Here is a 22,827-nt window from a genome sequence, read left to right on the forward strand (position 1 = left end):
TGCTCAGGCTGGTCTTGAACTCCTGAGATCAAGTAATCCTCCCACCTCGGCCTCTCTTGAGTAGTAGGATTACAGGTGTGAGCCACTGCGCCCAGCTTGCAGATGTTTAAAAAGAAATGCAAAATGAGCATTTGCATAAAGGGGCCATAAGAGAGGTCAGAACCTTTACTGCCTTTAACATACTACAGGCTACCAAAATACACCCTAAGTTTGGGTAACCTGGATTTATTTGGAGCGTGAGACAGTCTGTCATCTTTATAGGGTATGTTTTAATGTCAGTTTTGTAGGTGCTGTTTTTGTCGTAGTCAATGAAGAGTTTATCACATAGACTTATGAGATGTAAGTTGTTTTAAATTTTAGTAAATTTGTTTTAAAGTGCTTTTTACTGATCACTTCTGTAACATCCCCATGAACTCATATGTGTAGCATTAAATAACATGTGAGGCCCCGTGTGTGTGATAGCGTTTATGGCACAGAGTGAGAGGGTGATAGAAATGCTACTTTTAGGAGCTTTAGTTCTAGGTTGTGGGGACTTGCCATGCTTTCCAAGGTGAATGAAAATATGGCCATCTTGATGGTTTTTATCTTGGGAGGCCACTATGGCTTTTGTGGAAAGGTCCAGGTTGTATTACCCTCCAGTGATTTCCTGGGCCCCTCATGCTGCTCCCTTGGGCTCAAGACCCACCCTCACGGTTACATATGTAATAGCCTCACCCTCTCTCTCCAAGGAGGGGCAAAAATCTACTTTCTCTTCCAAGAACCAAATAGGAAGGGCAGAGATACCTTAAAAACAATCGAGATTCTGCCATATGATCAAACTGAAGGCGTCTTTTAAGCCCCTGCCTTTTCTGAAAATAAAACTGACAAATAAGAAGGGAAGTGTGCCTTAAAGTGTATCGAGGTCAGTGCAGAAAGGAACGAGAGGAACCGGCCTCTTTGTCTGTTTGCCCTGTGTCTCGCTCTTACTCTGGAAACCTCTTTCTCTTCCTCAAGAGAAGAGGTTCCCTGCTTGCCTTTAAAAAAAGAAAGAAAGAAAGAAAGAAAAGAAAAGGAAAAGAAATGAGCGGAACATTTAGCTCTTCCTTTTGAGTGGAAAACATAAAGCCCTCACCACCACCACCTTTCTCATCCCCGGCTTTAGGATATGAATAAATAGAATGGTAAAATGTGTGGGCTGGATTCCCTGAGAGCCAAGCTAATCAGGAAGGTTTGCTCAAGAGAAGGCTCGCAAGGAGAAATGTTTGGAAATAAGTTTGAGTGTTGCCATAAGATTAGTGTAAGATTAAGCTATAAACCCACCAGTAGTGTTTTATTCCTTATAAACATATTTTAGGGAGTTTTAAAATTAGGATTATTGAAGACTTTCTTTGGCTATTTCTTGTTTAAGCATTTTGCTTCTAGGAGCAAATGGCCCATGCTATAGAAGAAAGGTAAAAAGGCTGTGTTTGGAATTATACCTACTTCTTGGAACAGTGGCTGTTGACCTTTATAAAGAAGCAGCAGAGGCCACACCAGGCCTGGCCAGGGTCTGAGGCTTTCGGCTGCGGGGGTGGGGTGGGGTGGGGTGGGGGTGTTTCCAGCCATGCAGGTCCCCTCTCAGATCCTCGGCATTTGTCACCAAAGGCAGCCAGTGATGGTTTCCACAATTTTATGACCCTTGGCTGTCATCCCAATAACAAATAAGTCATAAGCCACCCTCTTCCCCTCTGTAAAATTCCACTTCTACACCCTGGCCTTTCCACCAAGATCTTTTCGAAACAGTGAAAACAGAGATGAGAGCCTCACTTCCTTTGTGTACAATCAGCATATTTCTTTCTTGCGTCCCTGACACACACAACCCCCACCCCAGTCTTTGAGGCTTGAGGGGTGGTCGGCAAGTTAGATGTGATGGGGTAAAGGAACTGCGTAGTGTGCTTTGCTCTCAGTGGATAAGTTACCGAGAGCCACGTACTTGGTTATTTCTATACTGCAACACCTAGAATGTTACGAACATCTAATTCACATGGTTAAATAGAGAAATAACCCTTTCTGTATCGTCATAGAATTCGGGGTGGTTGAGTTGGAGAAACAGCTAAAATGTGGATTCTGAATAGGCCGACGCGGGCTCGTTAGGCCTAAGCACGAATACGGAGACGCCATCCTAGTACCTGGGAGGTTGGAGTTCAGGATTCAAACCCCATGGGATGCCTCCTGCAGACCTGTGGGCTGGGGCCAAAGGTGACACTCAGAGCAGGTGAAAGGTGTTAGGCCAGAACTGCCCCTAGGAAGACAGGCCAGGTCCAGGCTGAAGCAGGGACAAAACCTAACTGTTGAGCCCAGGGCAGGAGCTATCTAGTCTCTGCCTTGGTTTTTTAAAGTCTTGGTTTGGGTGGGAAAGTATTGGCAGATTTTTCTCTAATCTCCAGAGAGAGCTCAGGCTCCTTGGGCGTGTGTGACTCGTGATGTTTCTATGACCAGAGAACTGAGCTATCGTGGAGGTCTGGCCATTTGGAGTGTGTCACTCCATCAGTTGAGGCTGACAATGTGTGATAAACTCAGCCCAATCCTGGGGAAACATAAAGATGGATGAAGCATACGCTGTAGCTCTTGCCCCCAGAAAGCAGCCTGTTTATGGAAGCATGACTTAAGTGTGTAAGTAGCTAAATCCAAAGATAAACAATTCAACAGGAGGAGAAATTTTTCAAAAACACAGTTTGTGGCCAAGTGGACGGCACCTATGGTTAAGTGCCGTAGGAACAGAGATGTAGGAAAGATCCCTGCAGGCTGGAGTGGTCTGGCAAGAGAGGAGTCTACACTGGCTGGTCCTGGGGTAAGTTGAGAGAAGCAGTGAGGCTTGCCAGATGGGGAACAGTATAAGAATGTGAAGAGAGGAAGCGTAAGAGACATTCTAGAAACAGTGAGTTGATTAAAGTTGAGGGCTTAGGAAGATAAATAAAGCTGAAGCTAATGAGATAGTTAGAATCAAATTATTAGTGTACAGGTATTGATTTGAGTCCTTAACTTTGCCTCCTAGATACTAAGGAGCCTTTGGAAGTTTTTTGGGCGGAAGACTGACAGGCTTAGGGGTGTTTTAGGGAGATTAATCTGATGGCTGAACATAGGTAAATTAACAGGTAATAGAATGCCCAGGTAGACCAGATGTCTGTATTTGCTTTAGTCCTACTAGAAAGTGATCAATGTTTTAATTATGGAAATGGCAGCAAAAACAGAAATACAGAGTTAGATGCAAGAGATGTTTTAGGACAAGGATGTCCAACCTCTGGTCTGTAAGCCACATGCTGATTTTATGAGGACTTCTTTTGCTTATCTGCTGTGTCAGATATCATGAAAAGTATGCACGGACTGTTTTTGCTAATCAGCTTTAGTATTTGTGTATTTACTGTGCGGTTCAAGACAATTCTTATTCTTCCAATGTATAGCAGAGGAAAAAAAATGGTTGGGTGCCCCTGTTTTAGGGAAGGAGATGTTAATCAGACTCAGTATTTCTTTGTCTATGGATGGAAAGAATAATTAAGATCATACATAATCCACAGTTTTGGAATCAAGTGACTAGAAGACTATTTAATGAACATTAGAATGGAAGACGAGATAGCTAGATTTTTTAGGAAAAGACAAAGAATTCATCTTTGGGAGATCATCTCTGATGTTGCAGCAGGAGGCAGAAAATACATTACTGCAACGTATGAGGGAGAGCGGGCCTGTGATAAACACGTGGGAGGCACCCGCATAAGACGGCCGCTTAAACTGCCTGAATGGATGGTACCTTCCTTCCAGAGAGAACAGAGTCGAAACATTGGCGATGCCAACACTTTAGAGGGGGAAGAGGAAGAGGAACCGCCTGATCGCTGTGCGCAATCAGACTCGGGAGGAGGAGGTTACAGATTCACACAGGTCCAGATAAGACCATCAAGAAGGAAGTCGTGGTCATTGGTATCAGATGTTGCAGGGAGGTTAAGGAGAACAGGCGCTGAAAAAAGGCCACGGGATTAGGCAATTAGGAAGTCATTTACCTTTAAGAAAAACACAGGCCTGTAGTGCATGAGTGAGGGGGGAGATGGATTTAGACCTGAGCTTTGTAGAAAAGGGAGTACAGCCGGTTGATTGCAGGTGAGAAGAGGGAAAGACTGGGGAGGAGGGATGTGGCTGTCACTCCTCTTGCCTTCCTGGTTGGGAGACTGTGGTACACACTCGTGTGAAGGCAGAAGGGAAAGACCAAGTTGCTGATGTGTTTGGCCAACTTTACTTGTAAAGTACCTACTATAAACTTGGATCCAGGGAACAGGGAGAAATTGAAAGTGGCAAAAGAATGGTGGAGGAAGCAGGTTAAAGAGAAAATGGGAGATTATGGTTCATGAGAATAGCAGGAACTTTCTTAGTATTAGAAAAGAGAAACATCTCATTCCCTGAGACTAGAGAGAAGGAACAAAGAGTGGAGGATCAATGTAGGTTCAGGAATGTTTGAAATGAAGCAACTAAAGGAGAAAAGTAAGGCTGACTTCTGTCTTCTGGACAAAGTGGAAGGTGGGTCCTCTACTGATAGAGGGTAGGCTAGGGTGATGGTTGATCGGTAAAAAGGAAGGTATTGAATAACCCCTCTAGGAACTGATAGGGGCTCAAAAAGGCAAATACTAGGTTGGCTAAGCACCAGGGCTAAGCACCAGGGCTATTAACCAAGCCCCACTTTTCTGTGTGCTTCTTAAAGAAATGTTTGTTCACTGCAGTGTGGAAGACAGAAAGTGTCAGTTTCTACTTTTATGTTTTAAGGACTTGGCCTCCTTCATCTCTTTATTATTTTTTCTTAATATAGTTTCTGTCAATTTTTGTTTCTAGTACCATCGTAATCACAAATTGTTTAACTATTCCAAGTAATGGTCTTACAGATTTCTGCACTTATCTAAACTGTGTATGAGATGTTGGTATGAAATAATAGTTCTTTCTCAAGAGATGTGTTGATGTATAAATTTAGTAGAAGTGAGTGAATAAAGCCTACGAATTGGACTTCCCACTCCCCTACAAAAAGGCTGATGAGAATGTTATACTGTATCTAAATGAAAAACAGCCGAGCAGCTCCTCATCCATACAACTTAAGTGAACAGAATTCATTTAAGGCAATAATTATGGTTTGTTGGGAATCCAGAAAATCATGAGTGGCCCCATGATGAGGCGTCTGTGGGAAGACATTTCCTCAAACCAGTGAACCTGACAGGGTCTGTCGATGAGGCTGAGCTGACCCTGCAGGTCAGCTCAGGACCTAACAGTTACAGGGGCTGCCTGGTACAGTCTTCAGTTTTAGCAGGGTGCAGCCTGGTGAGAATTGAGGAAGAATTCATTTCTGTCACAAACAATGTGAATAAAAAATTAAGCCATGAACGAGGGCCTGACATTCTCATTCTGTATCTGAGTCCTTTTTTTTTTTTATAAATTTTTTTATTTTAAAGTGGTTTTATTTATTTATTCATTTTGGAGATAGTCTCACTATATGCCACCCTCTGTAGAGTGCTCTGGCATCACAGCTCACAGCAACCTCAAACTCTTCAGCTTAAGTGATTCTCTTACCTCAGCCTCCCAAGTAGCTAGGACTACAGATGCCCACCATAATGCCTGGCTATTTTTTTTTTTTATTGTTGTAGTTGTCATTGTTATTTAGCAGGCCCAGGCCAGGTTCAAACCCACCAGCCCTGGTGTATGTGGCCGGCACCGTAACCACTGGCTACAGGCACTGAGTCTTGACTGTGTTCCTGGCTCTGCCAAGTCTCCCACCCTTCTGACAGTGGCAGGAGGGACACTGGGACCTCCTGGTTCCACAAACCAAGTGACCAGAATACACTCCTGAATAGACACATTCATTATTCCAACCTTGTTCTGAAGTGGGAGGAAAACAGAGGAAAACATTCTGTATGACCCACACCACCGCTGATAGAGCTGAGATGGGTCTGTTGAGTGTGTTTACACAAAGGTGACTCAAGTATTTACTTTTCCTTTTCCCTTTCTTACAGGTATGGCCTCACATGTGCAAGTTTTCTCCCCTCACACCCTTCAATCAAGTGCCTTCTGTAGTGTGAAGAAACTGAAAGTGGAGCCGAGTTCCAACTGGGACATGACTGGGTACGGCTCCCACAGCAAAGTGTACAGCCAGAGTAAGAACGTAGCGCCGTCGCAGCCAGCCACCACAACCGTCAGCACCTCCTTGCCGATCCCAAACCCAAGCCTACCTTACGAGCAGACCATCATCTTCCCAGGAAGCACTGGGCACATCGTCGTAACATCAGCAAGCAGCACTTCCGTCACCGGGCAGGTCCTCGGCGGACCACACAACCTAATGCGTCGAAGCACTGTGAGCCTTCTTGATACCTACCAAAAATGCGGACTCAAGCGTAAGAGTGAGGAGATTGAGAACACGAGCAGCGTGCAGATCATCGAGGAGCATCCACCCATGATTCAGAACAATGCAAGCGGGGCCACTGTCGCCACTGCCACCACGTCAACTGCCACCTCCAAGAACAGCGGCTCCAACAGCGAAGGAGACTATCAGCTGGTCCAGCATGAAGTGCTGTGCTCCATGACCAACACGTATGAGGTTCTAGAGTTCTTGGGCCGAGGGACGTTTGGGCAAGTGGTCAAGTGCTGGAAACGGGGCACCAATGAAATTGTGGCCATCAAGATCCTGAAGAACCACCCATCATATGCCCGGCAGGGTCAGATCGAAGTCAGCATCCTGGCCCGGCTGAGCACGGAGAGCGCCGACGACTACAACTTTGTCCGGGCCTATGAGTGCTTCCAGCACAAGAACCACACGTGCTTGGTCTTCGAGATGTTGGAGCAGAACCTCTATGACTTTCTGAAGCAGAACAAGTTTAGCCCCTTGCCCCTCAAATACATTCGCCCAGTCCTCCAGCAGGTAGCCACAGCCCTGATGAAACTCAAAAGCCTCGGTCTTATCCACGCTGACCTCAAACCAGAGAACATCATGTTGGTGGACCCATCCAGGCAGCCGTACAGAGTAAAAGTCATCGACTTTGGTTCGGCCAGTCATGTGTCCAAGGCTGTGTGTTCCACCTACTTGCAGTCCAGATACTATAGGTAAGACCGTCTGCACCGAGTCAGGAGCTGCTGAGTGCCCAGCAGCACTCACAGGGAGTGCGCAGTGTTACTCACTGTGGGAAGGTACAATTAAATGCCAGCAGCTGCTGCCCTCAAATGACCTTAACGTAGTTGGGAAATTAGGACATGTGCATATTGCGAGTGACAATTAAGAGCCATACAAGGACAGAGGCAAGTAAGATTCGTGGTACACATGTTCAGGGTTGGAAGGGCCGCCCGGGAACTGGATGCAGAGCAGAGGCTGAGCAGAGGAGTTTGGTCTTCATGAGCAGGTGGGGTCCAGACAGGAGGAGGAGAGAGGGACCTGCTGTCCACAGTCACGCTGGTGGGAATGTGTGAGACTCGTGCAGGAGACAGGGAGAACACCCACCTGGCCAGGACAGAACATGTGTAGTTGGAGATGTGACTGAAAGGGTGGGTTAGCACCAGGTGATTGGGCGTCTTAAATACAAAAGAATTGCAGCTGTACCCTTGAACCTGGAGCCAGGACTGGAAACTCTGAACACAGGGTGACAGGATGAAAGTGATGTTCTGCGATGATTCCTTGCACATCCATGTGGAAAGGGGCTGGAGGAAGGAGAGACTATAGCCTGGGGGCCAGTTACCTCGCTGCCTTGGTGAGACAACTTCAGGCTTTGGGCCAGGATGATGGAAGAATTGTAGTGGCCCTGGTAGGGAAGCCTGAAGTACCCAGCCATTCGTGCACATGTTCAGTCACTCTACGAGCAGTTATTTCACTTCCAACATGTGCCAGGCACAGTGCTAGTAGGTACGGGGCTATAGACAAGGCCTTTGGCATCCTGGAGGCCCTGGCAGCATTCCTAGGGGACCCCAGAGTGCAGTCAGGGTAGGAACTCTTGCTCTCATGGGGCCAAGATGAGAGTACTTGCTCTGGGGTCAAGAAAATCCAGGGTTGAACCTGATCTCTTGCTCACTTAACTGTGTGACCTGGGCCAGCTACCTTATTTCTCTGTGGCTTCATTTCCTAACCCATAAACTGGAGGAAACCCTCTCAGCAGCCTCGTGGCCAGTCGGGCGATCAAGTGCCGTGACATGGTTCAGGTGCTTCATGCCGAGCCAGCCTGTGGCAGGTGCATGGGACAGAGGTGATAGAAATGGGAAGCGAGAGTCAGTTTTGTGGAAATCATGGTGGGTCATGTCTGAGTTAACATTGAACAGTTAAGTGAAAATGGTAGCTGGCAAGAAGCAAAACTCAAACCAGCATGAGAAGGTAGAACACGTATACATTTAAGGGGTTGACTTGCCTGAGGCCTTCTGCCCTGACGCCCCCATCGTGGATGTGCCTTCTCCATGCTTCTTTCAAGGCCACAGAGAAAGGCTGGAAAGTGTGCTAGAGCCAAGTGGACACAGCTGACCTGATGCCCATTCCTGAGGCCCACCTCCACCGGCTTCCCTGTGCTTGGCTTCCCATCTGCTGGCCCCAGCCTGACCCCCGCAGAACTGTCAGAAGTCTCCTCGCACCGTCCAGTCTCTAGGCTTCTCGTCCCATCCCTCGGCCGGCTGCCCTCATGGCCTGGGAGAGCCACTCCAAGGTCCCCAAGTGCCTGCTGACCTCCCTGTCTCCTTTCATCTTCCCTCTCTTCCTCCTGCACCTCCCTTTAGGAAGTGTTTCCTGAGTTAGTGCAGCTCTTCACTAGCCTGTTAACTTTGCCCTGCCCCAGCTATTCCTTTTCTGCTGAATTCTGAGGTGTGTGCAGCTCCCCCATCTCAGGAAGAGTCTCCACTGGCCTCTGCCCTCGCTGCCAGGCTGCAGGAGGTGGGGGTCTACTGCTCACTCCCTCCCAAGCCTGTGCAGTCTGCTTCCTGTCCTTATGAGCCCCGGGCTGGAGTCCCCTGGAGGGTGGGTACCATCTTTGTCCAGAGCAGAAGGACAGTAGTTGAATGCCAGATATAGACACCTGTTCTCTGTAGACAGTGCCCGGGCCTTCTTTGCAAACCAGATCTGGTGTTACTAGCCTACCTGAGGGGTGGCTGGGGCTCTGGGGAGCTCTCCACTCACTACACCTGGGAACTGCTATTGTCACATCATGTTCAGGTTTATAAGTTTTGCATGCCAAAGGCTATTTCTTTGCCTGGATTTAGAGTGAACTCTCCTGACTTGGCTATTTGGGCTTTTATTATTTAGTTAACTTCTGTTTTTAGTTAACAGATACCAGTGTGATTAAAGTTTGCTAACATTGAGCGTGTCTCCTAGCACTCTGATAGGCCGAGGCAGGTGGATTGCTTGAGCTCAGGAGTTTGAGACCAACCTGACCAACAGCAAGACCCCCACCTCTACTAAAAATAGAAAAATTAGCTGGGCATCATGGTGAGCACCTGTAGTGCCAGCTACTCAGGAGGCGAAGGCAAGAGAATCACCCAAATCCGGGAGTTTGAAGTTGCAGTGAGCCATGAAGCCAAGGCATTCTAGCTGGGGGCAACACAGTGAGACTGTCTCAAATAAATAAGTAGTAGTAATAAAATTGAATATGCCAACTTATAAAAAGACTTTTTAAAGCTGTGTTTAAAAGGCAGTGCATCCTTAGAATAAAACCTGATGAATCAAGCAAGCTGAATTTGGGATTCTTAAGCCGTTTAGTATTCTCACCTTCTTGTGCCCATGTGACACTTCCTGATACACTCCTACCCCCAATGGACTGTGCGGTTTTTGCTTTCTTGCCTAGTGCTGGGGAGATCGAGGTCACAAAATCAAGGACTCTGGCTCAGGAAGTCTGGGGACTACAGCAGAAGTTTGTCTGTGAGAGCTGGAGGACTCCCAGTGGTCCTCTCCTGCCCAGGCTCTGTGGGCCAGATTCTGCTCTTAGATGCCTGCAGGGGATGTCATAGGCTGGTGTTCTCTGCCCCTACCGTCCACTTCATCAGGCCCATTCACCCCCCACCCTCCGGATGTGCAAGTCCTCACTTTCCCCTTAAGTCACCATTGCCTAAGATTCTGAGCAAGTTGACCTCTTCCCCCTCTCCATGGTCCCTTTGGCCTTCGAGTCCTTGTGGTCAATCTCCCCATGCCCAGCTCTAGTTTCAAGAGTAGTCAACAGAAAGGCAGCCTGGTTCTTCTGCCTGAAATGAGGCATCATTTCTAAATTGGTGGCAGTGTCCTGTTTCTCCCCCAGATCTCATCTGAGTCCTGTAGTAGTTTGCCACCATATGCCAGCGGATGAGCTCAGGTTTTGGAGAAGTCTTTGGCTCCTGTCTGTTAGTCCTGGGTGTAGGGAAACCGCCAGCTCTGTGCTACATTTATGAAGTTGGTTTTCCAGATTACTCACCTCTTATTAGGGGAGAAGGGGCAAGAAAAGCTCTTTAATTGTCCATTGTTAAGGCCCACGTCCCACAAAGAAAAGGCTTTCAGCTGCATCTGGAGAGAACTTCTGCGTGTTTGAGCTGCCGGGATAGGGAAGCTGCCACATGCTACAGATCAGTCTTTGGGCAGGGCCTGTGGGTTTGGCCTTTGTCCTGCGGGGCGTGTCTTTCCCCAGGGCCCCTGTGTGTGAGCTGGGCCCATTATCCACTGGGGACATCTCACTTTCAAAGGGGAGAACACTTACATGTCCCTCTGTCATTTTTAAATGGGACTGTATTAAGTGTCTCCTCCCACCATCCCACCTAGTGACAAAGAACCAGTATGACGCAGAGATGTCACCATCCTCAGCCTGCAAGACGTGAAAAAGGAGGTGGTATCCCCAGAGCCAACTGCTCCCACAGCCATTAGGCATTTGTTTGGATGAGGTGGCCATCAGATTCTGTGAGGCAAGCCTGATGTAGTGTTCTTCAGGAAACAAAGGCTGCTTTTTAAATTTTTTTTGAGTCTGATGCAGGGATATCTCCTTCCAACTTGACCTTCCAGCTTGAAGGTCAGTTACATAGTTAACTGTCAGCTGCCCTGGTTCTGAAGCTTTATTGTACTTGGGAGAGGTTGTTAAGAACAGATTTCTGAACCGATTTCTGCTGCATTCCTGAATTTCCATCCTGAGCCTGCTGCACCAGGGTGCCCTGGAAGGAAATGTCTACTCCCCACCAAGGTCAGCCTCTAGGACCTGCAGGCGACAAGTGCTAGTCTGATGACCACTCCTTGAAAGTCAGCTGGGGGGAGAAAGGGATTTCCTTAATGGTGTCACCTTTCAGGTATTCACACCCAAAGGAACTGAGCTGCAGGTAACCCTGTTTACTTGTGTTACCTCACCTTGAAAGTCTCTGCCATTTCCCTCATCAATTCCACAATGCTGCCAGTTTTTGTTTTTGTTTTTGGAGCAACCAGTAAATTGGTGCTGGGGTGTTTCCACCATCAGCAGAACCAGCAATCTAAAAAAAGACCAAATATTAAATTCTACTCCGGGAAAAACACAAACAAAAAGACGCGTCATTCAGGCAAAGGTTAGTCAGTGATTAAAATATGTAGATTTTTTTTGTTTGTTTTTGCTCTAGGCTGTTTCAAATATCCTTGCCTAGACTTTTTTTGGACACTTGAATGTTTGAATTTATGGACCATTCATTGGGTACACAGTATGTAGTTAAGAGGACAGAAGGGAAGCGTGATCACTAATCTTGAGGTGGTCATAGTCTCTTTGAGGAGATGGAAGACATGAACCAGCTGCCCAGAGTGTAATTCTGATGTTCTGATATTGCAAATGTTTGGTCATTTAACAGGTATTTATGTGCAAGCCTACTATGTGCCAGACTCTAGGGAAACCGTGATGAGCAAAACCAGTTCTAGAAATTCAAAGTCAAGAAAGATTTTGCAAGGCAGGTTAATAGGGAGGTTTCTTTCTGTTTTTTTTTCTTTTCTTTTTTTTTTTTTTTTTTTTGACAGAGTGTCATTCTGTTGCCCAGGCTTCAGCCTAGCTCACAGCAACCTCAAACTCCTGGGTTCAAGTGATCCTCTTGCCTCAGCCTCCCAGTTAGTGGGGACTACAGGTGCCTGCCATGACGCATGCCTAGTTTTTTTTCTATTTTTAGTAGAGATGGAGTCCCAGTCTTGATTAGGCTGGTCTCAAACGCCTAAGTTCAAGTGACCCACCTGCCTCGTCCTCCCAAAGTGCTAGTGATACTGGGTTTTTGACTTTGGATTTCCAGGCTCTTGGTCTCGGCTATTTGATGAATGAATTGATGGACCACAGGATGGACAGTAAGTTAGGTTTTATTTACAGAGGTATTATTACAGCTCTTACAAAGAGCCAAACCTTATAGAGCAGGCTAAGATAGGTTTTAAAGTGTCACAGCTCTTACAAAGAGCCAAACTTCCTTACAGAGCAGGGTATAAGTGTTACAGCTCTTCCTCTTTCTCCCTCAGAGGTCTGCGACAGTCTGCTGAAGTCTTGCTCTTCTGCTCTCTCTTCCTTGATGATCTGTGATGATCTGCCACTAGGCTCTCTGCTCAGGGGTCTTATATAGGGGTAATTGTCCAATGAGCTGAGAGCTTAGCTGTGATTGGTCTATAAAATAGACCAATCAGGAGCAGGATTGAAAATGGACCAATCAGGGATGCACCAGTGTTTTCCCCTAATGGGCAGGTCCTCTAGCGCAGCTCTACTGGAGCCCCTGGTGGGGGAAAGCGCCCCTGCTTGCTGGAGCCCCTGGTGGGGGAAAGCCTACTGGTTCCTTTACCGGCTGCTGCCACCAAGACAGAAGTGGCAGGTCCCCCAGGCCCTGCTTGGCTGAGCTGGCTGGGGTGCCACTTTTCTAGTATCACTAGGATTACAGGTGTGAGCCACTGCACCTGACCAATAGGGAGGGTTTCTAGAACTAGAGCTGTAGTGAAGGAATCTTGAGGGAGGTCTCGATGTGTAATGGGGGCAGGGGCTGGGTGAAGGCTGGAATCCACAGACATTATAGCCAATAAATGAGGATGGGAGAAATGACAGTGACACCTACACAGGGTAAGAGGCCTGTGCTGGAAAGTAATGGTTGGGTGAGTGAGATCTGATAACGGAGAATTTTAAATACAGACTTTAGGGCTTGATTTAGTCTAAGTGCCCATGTTGGTAGTCATTATATGAGTTCTTAAAGAAGCAATTTAATGAAATTAATGGTGGTATAAATCAATTGGGAATGGAGAAAAAAAGTGTGGGAAGAGCCACAAGCTAGGAGACAAGTGTAGTTATTCAGGAATAAAGGGAAGAAGCCCTAGATTATAATGGGGTACACCCCCCATTATACTCTGATACTCTGACTTGAATAGTTTTTGTTTGTTTTGCTTTCTTTTGCTTTATGACTGGTGCTCTTCTAAGGCACAGTCCTGCAACCCTGGTCTTTTATAATGAAATAGAACCTGGTTTCGAATTCCACCTCTGCTGGGAGGAAGTAAGCTCAGGACAGGGAAATGAGAGACTGAACTCCAGTCCCGGGCCTGCCCCCAGCTAATTGTGTTCCACTGAGCACAGTCAGTAGGACATCCGCTGTGAGCCATCCATGCTCCTCCATCTGGATCCCATTTTGACCAGGGGGGTCTGTGTTTACAAGGTGGCTGGCCAGAGTTGTGGTCAGTCTGTGGCCAGGGAGCAGTCTTCTCTTCTGTCTGACCTTGGCCTCAGTAGCCCAAACTGGGAACCCTCCACAATCTTCCCATCAACAGACACCAGGGCATATTCTGAAATGTCATATTCTGGGCTGCAAATACAAGCCACTTCAAAAAAAAGGGGCATAGATTTATAAAGTCGTAAATGTAAGCCGTCTCAGAAATTGCATAGCTTGTGCAGATTACAGCATGTAAAAAGTGACTGACTAGGAAGAAGTGGGTTTGATTGAAAAGAGGAGCTCTGAAGGCAACTACTTCGTAGGCAAGAACTTTTAAAATTAATTTGTCTTTTATTACTAATAGAAACAACAGGAGAAGGTTCTAGTTCACACTTGAAGATATTAAGTGAAATATTCAACCCACTGACAATCTCATTTGCCCGGGGAGACTTGTTATAAATCCGTATGTAAAAGCTTTTGAGGGTTGCGGCGGCTTTTCTGCAGAGAAGAACTAATAAGTTATCTAGGCTGTTCAGTTATCTCCAGTTTTCCCTTATTCATTTCTGGGACCTTCGGCTATATGGTGAAATACTTTGAAATTAAAATTTTCTCTTAATAATTTTTTTAATAATTATTAATAAGTACACAGATATTGAAGCGGGATGCTCTATGTGTATCTGAGTAAATCTCTGCCCACGTACTGCCATCCCTCTTCACACACACAGACTCAGGGAACACAATTTCTTTTTCCATTGATTTTTATGGGGTGCAAGGCCGTTCTGCTACACTGATATATTGCACGGAGGTGAAGTCAGGGCCTTCGGTGCTTACAACCCTGAAGCAGCACCATGTTGTGCCTCCCAAGCAGCCTCCTATCTCCCCGCCTCATCCTAACCCCTCCAAGTCTGCACTGTCCATCATTCCACACTCTGCTTCCATGGGTACGTTAATTTAGCTCCTGCTCATAAGTGAGAACATGCGGTGTTTGTCTCCTGTGTCTGAGTGAAGGTAACAGCCCCCAGTTCCGTCCATGCTGCTGCAAAAGACAAAAGATTCCATCCTTCCTTCTGGCTGAGTAGTATCCCATCATGTACTGCCATCAGCATAGGGGTACAGGTATGTTTTTAATAGATTGATTCCTTTTCCTTTGGGTAGATAGCCCAGTGGTGGGGTTGCTGGATGGATCACGTGGTGGCTCCATTCTCAGCTCTTTAAGAATCTCCATGCTAATTTCCATGGAGGCTGCACTACTTTTCATTCCCCCAGCAGTGTAGAAGCCTCCCCCCGCCTCCAAATCCTGGCTGACACAGTTTAGGCCTGTACATGGCATGCAGACTGGGTGTGCTGTGAGAACCTTGGTGGCAGAGAAGCTGACGCTCAACCCTCCATGTAGAGATGCTGATGTGCACAGGTGCCCACGTGTGGAGGGAGACACAGACTCCTGCAATAAGCATGCGTGTTCATGCAAGGACACGCATGCACACATTCCAAGACACTAACCTACCACACACTCCTCACATCATGAGAGCCTACCTGAGTGTCCCCAGAGACTGGAGCCCAGGTGCAAAAGTGGTGTTCCTACCCTGGAAACTTGGCCCAGCTTTCTGCCTTGCTGCAGAGCTGCCGGCTACACACCCCCAGCCTGAGGACAGTAGGGCTGGAACCAGTCTTGAGCTTCAAGTGGAGACTAGTAGCTTTCAAAGTGGGGCCCAAGAACCCAGGATACTTGTTAAAAATGGGGATTTCTGTGCTGCGAAACAAACCTAATGAACAGATTCAGTAGCTCTATAGCAAACTGGGTTTTTTAAACCACTTTATTGAGGTATAATTGACCTACACAAAGCTCCTGCAGCTGGGGACTTGTGGCCCTTGCCCCTGCACAGAAGTTGAATGGTTATGGATGCAGTCCTTTTTTTTTTGATGGAGTATCACTCTGGGCAGAGTGCTGTGGTATCACAGCTCACAGCAACTTCAAACTCTTGGGCTTAAGCAATCCTCTTGCCTCAGCCTCCTGAGTAGCTAGGAGTATGGGTGCCTGCCAGAACACCTGGCTAGTTTTTCTATTTTTAGTAGAGATGGGGGTCTCACTCTTGGTCAGCTTGTCTCAAACTCCTGAGCTCAAGCATCCATCAGGGTGGCGTGAGCCACCACACCTGGCTGGAAGTAGTCATCTTACTTTGGATTTCTCCAGAAGCAAGGGCTGAGATGCAGGTGGGCTGTGTGGAGCTGATCCCAGGAAGCAGGAACAAGGGAAGATGGAGAGGGCTGGGTGCAGTGGCTCACACCTGTAATCCTAGCACTCTAGGAGGCTGACGTGGGTGGATAGCTTGAACTCATGAGTCAAGACCAGCCTGAGCAAAAGTGAGACCCTGTCTCTATTAAAAAATAGAAAAACTAAGGCAAGAGGATCACTTGAGCCCAAGAGTTGGAGGCTGCTGTGAGCTTTGATGCCATGGCACTCTACTCAGGGCGACAGCTTGAAACTTTTGTCTCAAAAAAAGAGAAGACGGAGAGCGAGACCAAGAGGAGTGAGTGCCATTGGGGCCTCTGTGGGCAGCAGGGCTCTGTCTATCTCTGGGGGGCTTGCCTGGGTCTCCCTGGACCATGATGAGGAGGGCAGAAGGCTGGGGCTCTGGTCTCCATGATTGATGGTTGTCCTCAAGGGCACTAGCTCCCTCGTGCCTTTGGGGAGAGGCTGAGTGGGCTTGAGCCGGGTCGGGGATGGTTCTGAAGCAGAAAAGCAGAGAGATGCCTGGTACACAGACCTGAGCCCACACCCTGACTGAATGGGGGGGGGGGGTGCGACCCACAGCAGGGTGCCTGGGGGGGTTGATCCTTTTAATCCCAACAAATTGAATGTGTGGCATTTATAAATGGGATGGGAGTAAAAGGAAAATACATTTATAGGCAAATTTAAGAACTGCAGGCTCAGAATTCAGAGCAGAGTCCTAAACTTTGTTTTGGGGGACATTGGGATGTGAAAGCTGGACATAATGACTCTGGCTTCCTAGCCCCCTCCTGTGTGAGTGGGCAGCCTGCCAGCCAAAGGAGGATTGGATCTGAGTTCGAGGATTCGAGGGAGGAGGGCCGGCATGCAGGAAGCTCAGGTGTCGGTCACTCTTGCTCCGGGCCTTCTCCCTCCATGCTTCATACAAGCTGCCTGCACCATCCTCACCATCTGTGGGATGACTAACTGACCAAATGAACCATCCAGTGGCCTCGTGCTCTATCGCCTGCTCACACTGGCACACCCGGTCGCTCCTCATGCCCTTTGTCTCCTCTCACATCCTCTCAGTGCTCGCTGAGAGTCGGGCACACGGCACCCGGCATCCCTGAACCCTGGCCTTGGGGCCGCAGCATCAGCCTCTCGAGAAGCACACATCTCACCAAGAACGTTTATTCCCATTTTGTCTTCCCACCTGTCAGGTTTAAATTTAAAGCTTGGAGATAGCTAACTCAGCTTCTAATAGATCAGTTCCCTGAGATCAGCCAACATCTGTCTTGTTCTGTTCCACCTTTTAGAGAATTAGGAACGACTCCCCCAGAGTAAGGAGGGGGCTGGACCCAGCGAGACCTGCCTGTATAACCTGGAGGAAAAAGAGGGGCTGTCCTCAGGGCCTTGCAACCTCTAGGCTGCTTTTCTGGGGTTTGAGCTTTGCGGACGTGCTAGCCGTGTGCCCTGTATCTTTGTCTTCATTCTTAACGGCAGAATGAACAAAGGTTTCCTGGAAAGAACAGGACGATCATAAGCTGCTCACCACTCAGTATCAGCTGCTGTTTTTTTCACTACTGCAACTGTCATTGGTGTCATTAATTTTGTCATCATGACTGGAATGTGGCAGACAGACCCAGGTTTGAATTCCACATCTGCTGCTTGATAGCAGGTTCGCAAACCTCTCATTGTTTTCTCTTAAGAGGGAAAACTCCGAGCAGTCGGTGAGGTCCTCGTGAGGACCGAGTGAGAGTCGTGCGTGTGACGCGCCCGCACCGTGCCTGGCATGTAGCAGCTGTATCTTCAGTGGCCATCACACTGTTCCCCGCACCCCGCCCCGTGCACGCACGTGTGTTACAGCCTGTGTTTTGTTTGGTCTGGCAGCATCATTTGCCCAACACCCCCACTCTTCTCAAGCTTCTTGGGGTCATGCCTCCTTCCTCTTCCAGAAGCCCAGCATTCAGCATGTCACTCAGCAGGTGCTGAGGGAACAAGTGCCTGGGTGTCAGGAGTGAGGTTGGTAGGTCTCCTCTGGCAGGACAGGGCAGCGTCCAGTGCAGCGGCAAAGGAGTTAGCACTTGGGGACGGGAGCGATATCTCTTCCCGAGTCAGGAGGGAGGAGAACAGACATGGTGTAGTGAGCAGGTGCTCCACTCTCCCCTGGCTGCTGCACAGGGGCCTCAGGAGAGGGGGAAGGGGTGCTGGGAGGCCTCGGGCAGCAGGACATGGCTGACACCTCCCAGTTCTTCCTGCATCCGTGCCTGTCACCACTGTTCTAAGGGTCAAAAGGCTGGGACTGAAGTGGGAAACAGGAACAGAGAAAAGAGCCTGTTCAAGGCTCCCCTGAGGGCAACGTCTGTGTGTGTGTGTGTGTGTGTGTGTATGGAAGTGTGCACACGTGTTAGGGGTGTGTGTTAGGTGTGGAATGTGTGTGTTTAGGGAGTGTGTTGCATATGATGTGGGTAGAGTGAGTATGCCCTATGTATATGTCTCAGTGTGTGTATTAGCCGGGTGTGTGGGCTGTGTGGTATGTGTGTTCTCAGTAGTCGCAGGTAGACTGACCCCTGGTGTCACCCACAGTCATAGCCCCCTTCCTAGTCCTGAGTCTCACAACTGGGGCAATGTCATCTCCAGCTGCAGCCAGTTTATGTAGATATTAGCCATAAAATAAAAGTTCTTTGGCCAGAACATGAGGAACAGACTGTTGGTGCCGTTTCTTTATCATGTTCTGACCTCTAATGAAGGATTTCTAGTCCTTTTTGTAAATTCGAACTTATATTGGCAAATAAAAATGCACTAGGTGTGAACCCCCAGAATATAAATAGGTCTGACGCCAAGATAGTCAGATGATGTTCTCACTTGCGAAAGTCAAACGTTCACCCTGGGCAGCAGCAGAGAGATTTACAGGGTGATGGAACTGTTCTGTGTCCTGAATGTGGTGGTGGTGACACAATTCTATACATGGGCTGACCTCGAAGAACTTGGCATTAAAAAATAAAATAAAATTTCAACTTTAAAATATTTTTAAGATAGAAATTTTTCATCTATTCACCCCTAAAGGCATCTAAGGAAATTGTTGACAGCGTTCCACCCTTCAGCCTTACTGTGCCTAATTTTTCTTCCTGTTTTTGTTTTGTTGTGCCGTATGTGGGTAAGAGAGATATCTGTGTCCATCCTGTCACAGGATGGCCAGGAGGGTAAGCGTCATTTCTGGAAATGGCTGGGTAGGGGAACCTACGAGAACAAGTCTGGCGAATAAACAGCGGCTGAGGACGGAGCCTTGCTGTCACACACTTGCTTTATTTTATGTGCTGTTTCGTGGGCAGTTCAGGGATTTGTCCTCCAAAAGTTAAGGACAGCGACCACTAGAAACAGAGAGGTGACAAACTGTTACTGCTGAAATGCCAAGACTCTGAAAGTCTGTAAAGAAGATTAAATATTGGTAGGATTTGTCCCTCTACCTTATAATACCCAGGGAGTCCTCCCCTGCACGCCCACGGGTGACATGATGTGGTTTTCCACAGACTGGCTCTCCCTGTGGCAAGCCTCCCTTCTGGGGTGTTCATACTTCCTACAGAGAACTAGCTGGTCTTGTAGGAAAGGTCCTTGTCCCCCAACCCCCCAGAGAGAGGGCACCTACTTGCCATCTCGGATGGAATGGGTTACCTTGTCCTCGTCCAGAGTGCTGGGCCTTGGAGAGGGGCCCGTGCCCCGGAGTGATCCCAGCAGCTTGACCTGAGCCACACACCCCAGGGACTGGACTGTGGCCCAAGGCCACATGCTAGGCACAGAGCCAGGTTCCTTTCCTTCCCCACAGACAGGGGCTTTTCACTTGTTTTTTGGAAGAAGGAAGAGGGTTGACAGCATATAAATGTCCTCCCACGGTGTCTTCTGTGGCTCAGAGTAGTTCAAGACATGGGTTTTCAGGGCCTGTCCTGGCAGCAGGAGGTCTGTGAGTCTGCTGAGCTGTGCTCAGGGCTGCCCACCCTATTACCACGCAGCCCCCCTCCCCCAGCTGTGCTGCTGTGTCCAGAGCAGCCTGGAGTCGTCCTTTACTCGTGAACATTTCCCTTTTCTTTCCCAGAAGACGTTGCCTAGCAGGGGTCCTCAAACTTTTTAAACAGGGGGCCAGTTCACTATCCCTCAGACCATTGGAGGGCCGGACTGCGGGCCCCGGGACAAGTTGGCTACTAAGCAGGACAGGCAGCGGTGGCAAAAACACCCAGCAGGCCAGATAAATGTCCTAGGTGGGCTGCATGTGGACTGCGGGCCATAGTTTGAGGACACCTGGCCTAAACCTTGTTCCTGAATCTCTGTGGGGTCCTCTGTTCCCTGCTCCAACTTTTACATCCAGACCCTGACCTGGGATTGGAAGTTCTGGATTTGAAGCCAGCCTGCCTCTCCGCTGTCCCTTCCCACTCGCTGGTGGACTTGTCCCCTGCCAGCATAGCCCTCCCACCCCAGGCCTGCAAGTTCAGCCCGCCACCTTCTCTCTGGGAAACTCAAGGGCCAAGTTCACCACAGTCAGAACAGATTTCTCCCACCTCTAAATATTTGGCGTTTAGTGTATCCTGTCTTGTTAGCCATTCATCCATTTGATCAGCAAAGAAATTACACACTTCCTAGGGCTGGGGCTGGCTCTTAGACCCTGTGAGAGAACCATGGCCAATTTTATAAACTTTGCCCAGTGACTGTAAGTGACCCGCCACCCTTGGCTTAAACTAGGGATGTGGCATGGAGACCTGGGTCTCAGCGTCCCTCCCACTGGGGGTCTCGGGATAAGTCTCTGCACCTCTCTGATGTGGTGCCTCAGCCACTCACTGAGCAGCACCGTCCAAGTGAGGGCTGTGGGGACTGTGAAAGCCTTTAAGTTCAAAGCATCTCGAGCATTCAATACAGCCTCTCTGTATCTTGTGCATAACCAGGCTATAAGTAGAGGGTGTCAAAAAAAGTATATGCATTTAAGAAAGGAAAAAACTGTATTGCAACACTCAGGTCATATTTGCTTCTGCAATTACAAGAGCTAGGATATATACAAGATAACAGGCATTATCGGTGTATTGAGGATTACAACATTAGTACAATTTTTTCCTTCCTTAAGATGTTTATGCTTTTTTTTCTGGCACCCTCTGTATGTTATTCTGTCTAACCATGACCTCTTAATAGAGGCTTTTTCTTTTGCTTCTGCTCCCTGTACCTGTTTTTGTTCCCAAAGTTCTCACACTAACCCAGGGACACCTCAGCAGTAGATGGGAAATGCCCAGACACAGTTTGTCATGTGGACTCGGGGACACAGCTAGGAGAAGCTCGGCTGTCAGCCTGCCACCAACTCAGTGCTTTGCCTTCATAGGCCAGGGCTGCCCTGTAGGAAATGTGTCCATGCCTCTCTCCAACTGTGGCCGAGCAGATCTGAAGTAGGGTGGAGCCGGTGCTGGCTGGACGGTGTGAGGGAGGATAGGTATTCTCCGAGAAATGTGCCATTTTTAATTTTCTTCTCCAAATTCTGTTTCTATTCTGTGTCATGGTTTGTCCAGAATGGCCTGTCTCTCCATTCATCTCCTCCTTTGCCTTCCTGAGCTTTATTCAACAAGTGATTTTGAATATCTACAATATGCATGGCTCTGCGGGCACAGAGAAAGAGAGGGCTGTCCTGGGCTTGGGGGATGTGCCACAGCTTTCATGGAGAGATGACATCTCTCTGGGCACACCCCCAGAAGGACGAGAGCCCCAGGAATGTGAAGGTCTCAGAGGAATGAGCCTGTGCTGAGCCCGTCAGAGTCGCTGCGCCCCCCACCCCACCCCGGACCAAGAGGGGAATTCTGCCAAGGTCTCAGGAGAGAAATGAAATGAGAAGAAAAGTCATTTACAGGCTGCCTGGGTGGGAGGCCTAACTGTAAACACGCAAATTTCAGAGAATAAAGTGCATGTGTACACACAGGAAATACCCAGTTAGGAAGCTGGGGCATAGCTGTCTACTCGAACTGAACAGAAGAGTTTGTATCTGACCAGGCCTTTGGTTATGATGGTGACTCACATTTTCTGAGTGTTTCCAGGAAGGTGGTTTTATGTGACCATTATACTAACTCTTGTAGCCTTTTGTCCCCATCTTGAAGGGTACTGTGCAATCAGTGGCTGGCCCTGGGTCATCCATGTGTTAGTGACCACAGCCATTATACAGCCTCTGCCCAGAAGATTCCTGCCCTGTTGCAGGAATCAGGGATGTTGAGGGTCCCCAGCCCGTGGGGTGCAGTGGGGGATAGTCTCCAGCTCCTCCTGGAAGGCCTGGCCCTATGCAAACTCAGGAATGCGTTTGATTTAAGCAGCGTTATGTCGGCACCATCCCTCCCCCACTGCACACAAACGGGTGTCCTGTCCTCTAGAGAATGCCTCCGAGTATTTGTTTTCCTGTCACGTTGGGCCCCGCGTGCTCAGTTCTGCACGGACATTGTGCAGCTCTGCATTGCTCAGTTCTGTCTGCGGCAACACCGATGTCGTTGACACCACTGGACAGAGCAGCACCTGCCCCTGCTCTGAAATTAACCAGTCAGTGTCCGAAGCAGAGGCATACACTGTGGGTGTGCAGAACCAGGAGGCACATGTGTTCTACAGGGCGTGCCTGTTGGACACACATCTGTGAGTTCACCCTGCACACTTCTGGCATCCACAGACCTCTGCCCGAGGCCATGATGGATCTAGACCTGGGTCAGCCTTGGCCCCAGGAGCCTGTGCCTAGGAATGTGAAATCTCTAGGGGGAAAGGGTGAGGGCTTCTGCCGTGGGCAAGGTCACCTTGTGCCAGGTGCAGAGGGACCCATCCTGGCCCTACCCTCCTGGCTGCAGGCCTGGCCCTGCCTCCTGATGGCAGGGGCACCAAGGTGCTTGTGCTCACCTGCTCTTTGGTAAAACTTGCCCCTGGACCAAATTTAACTTTTTGCTTCATGGGAGGCTGCAGAAGGAAGGCACGCAGGGTCCCCTTCTCAGGTCATAGGGGACATGGGGAGGGGCCTTGTGCATATTCGTATTGTTACCCTTTCCATGAAGCAAGAC

The 22,827-nt window shown here is 48.5% G+C and overlaps 1 protein-coding gene across 4 annotated transcripts in view; it reads left to right on the forward strand.

The window, feature by feature from the left end:
• Window positions 1–3,833: 3,833 nt before the first annotated feature.
• The window catches only part of HIPK2 (homeodomain interacting protein kinase 2), a 138,511-nt gene continuing 119,517 nt past the window's right edge, over window positions 3,834–22,827 (forward strand). For all 4 annotated transcript variants that reach the window (XM_003791572.3, XM_012806288.2, XM_012806289.2 and 1 more), the window contains exons 1-2: window positions 3,834–4,521; window positions 5,997–7,080. In XM_003791572.3, coding sequence (XP_003791620.2) covers window positions 4,455–4,521; window positions 5,997–7,080 — 1,151 coding nt within the window. In that variant the 5' untranslated portion in view covers window positions 3,834–4,454. The remainder of the gene's footprint in view (window positions 4,522–5,996; window positions 7,081–22,827) is intronic.

This window comes from Otolemur garnettii, unplaced genomic scaffold (genome assembly GCF_000181295.1).
Source record: "Otolemur garnettii isolate 467f Iridium unplaced genomic scaffold, OtoGar3 scaffold00049, whole genome shotgun sequence".
NCBI lineage: Eukaryota > Metazoa > Chordata > Mammalia > Primates > Galagidae > Otolemur > Otolemur garnettii.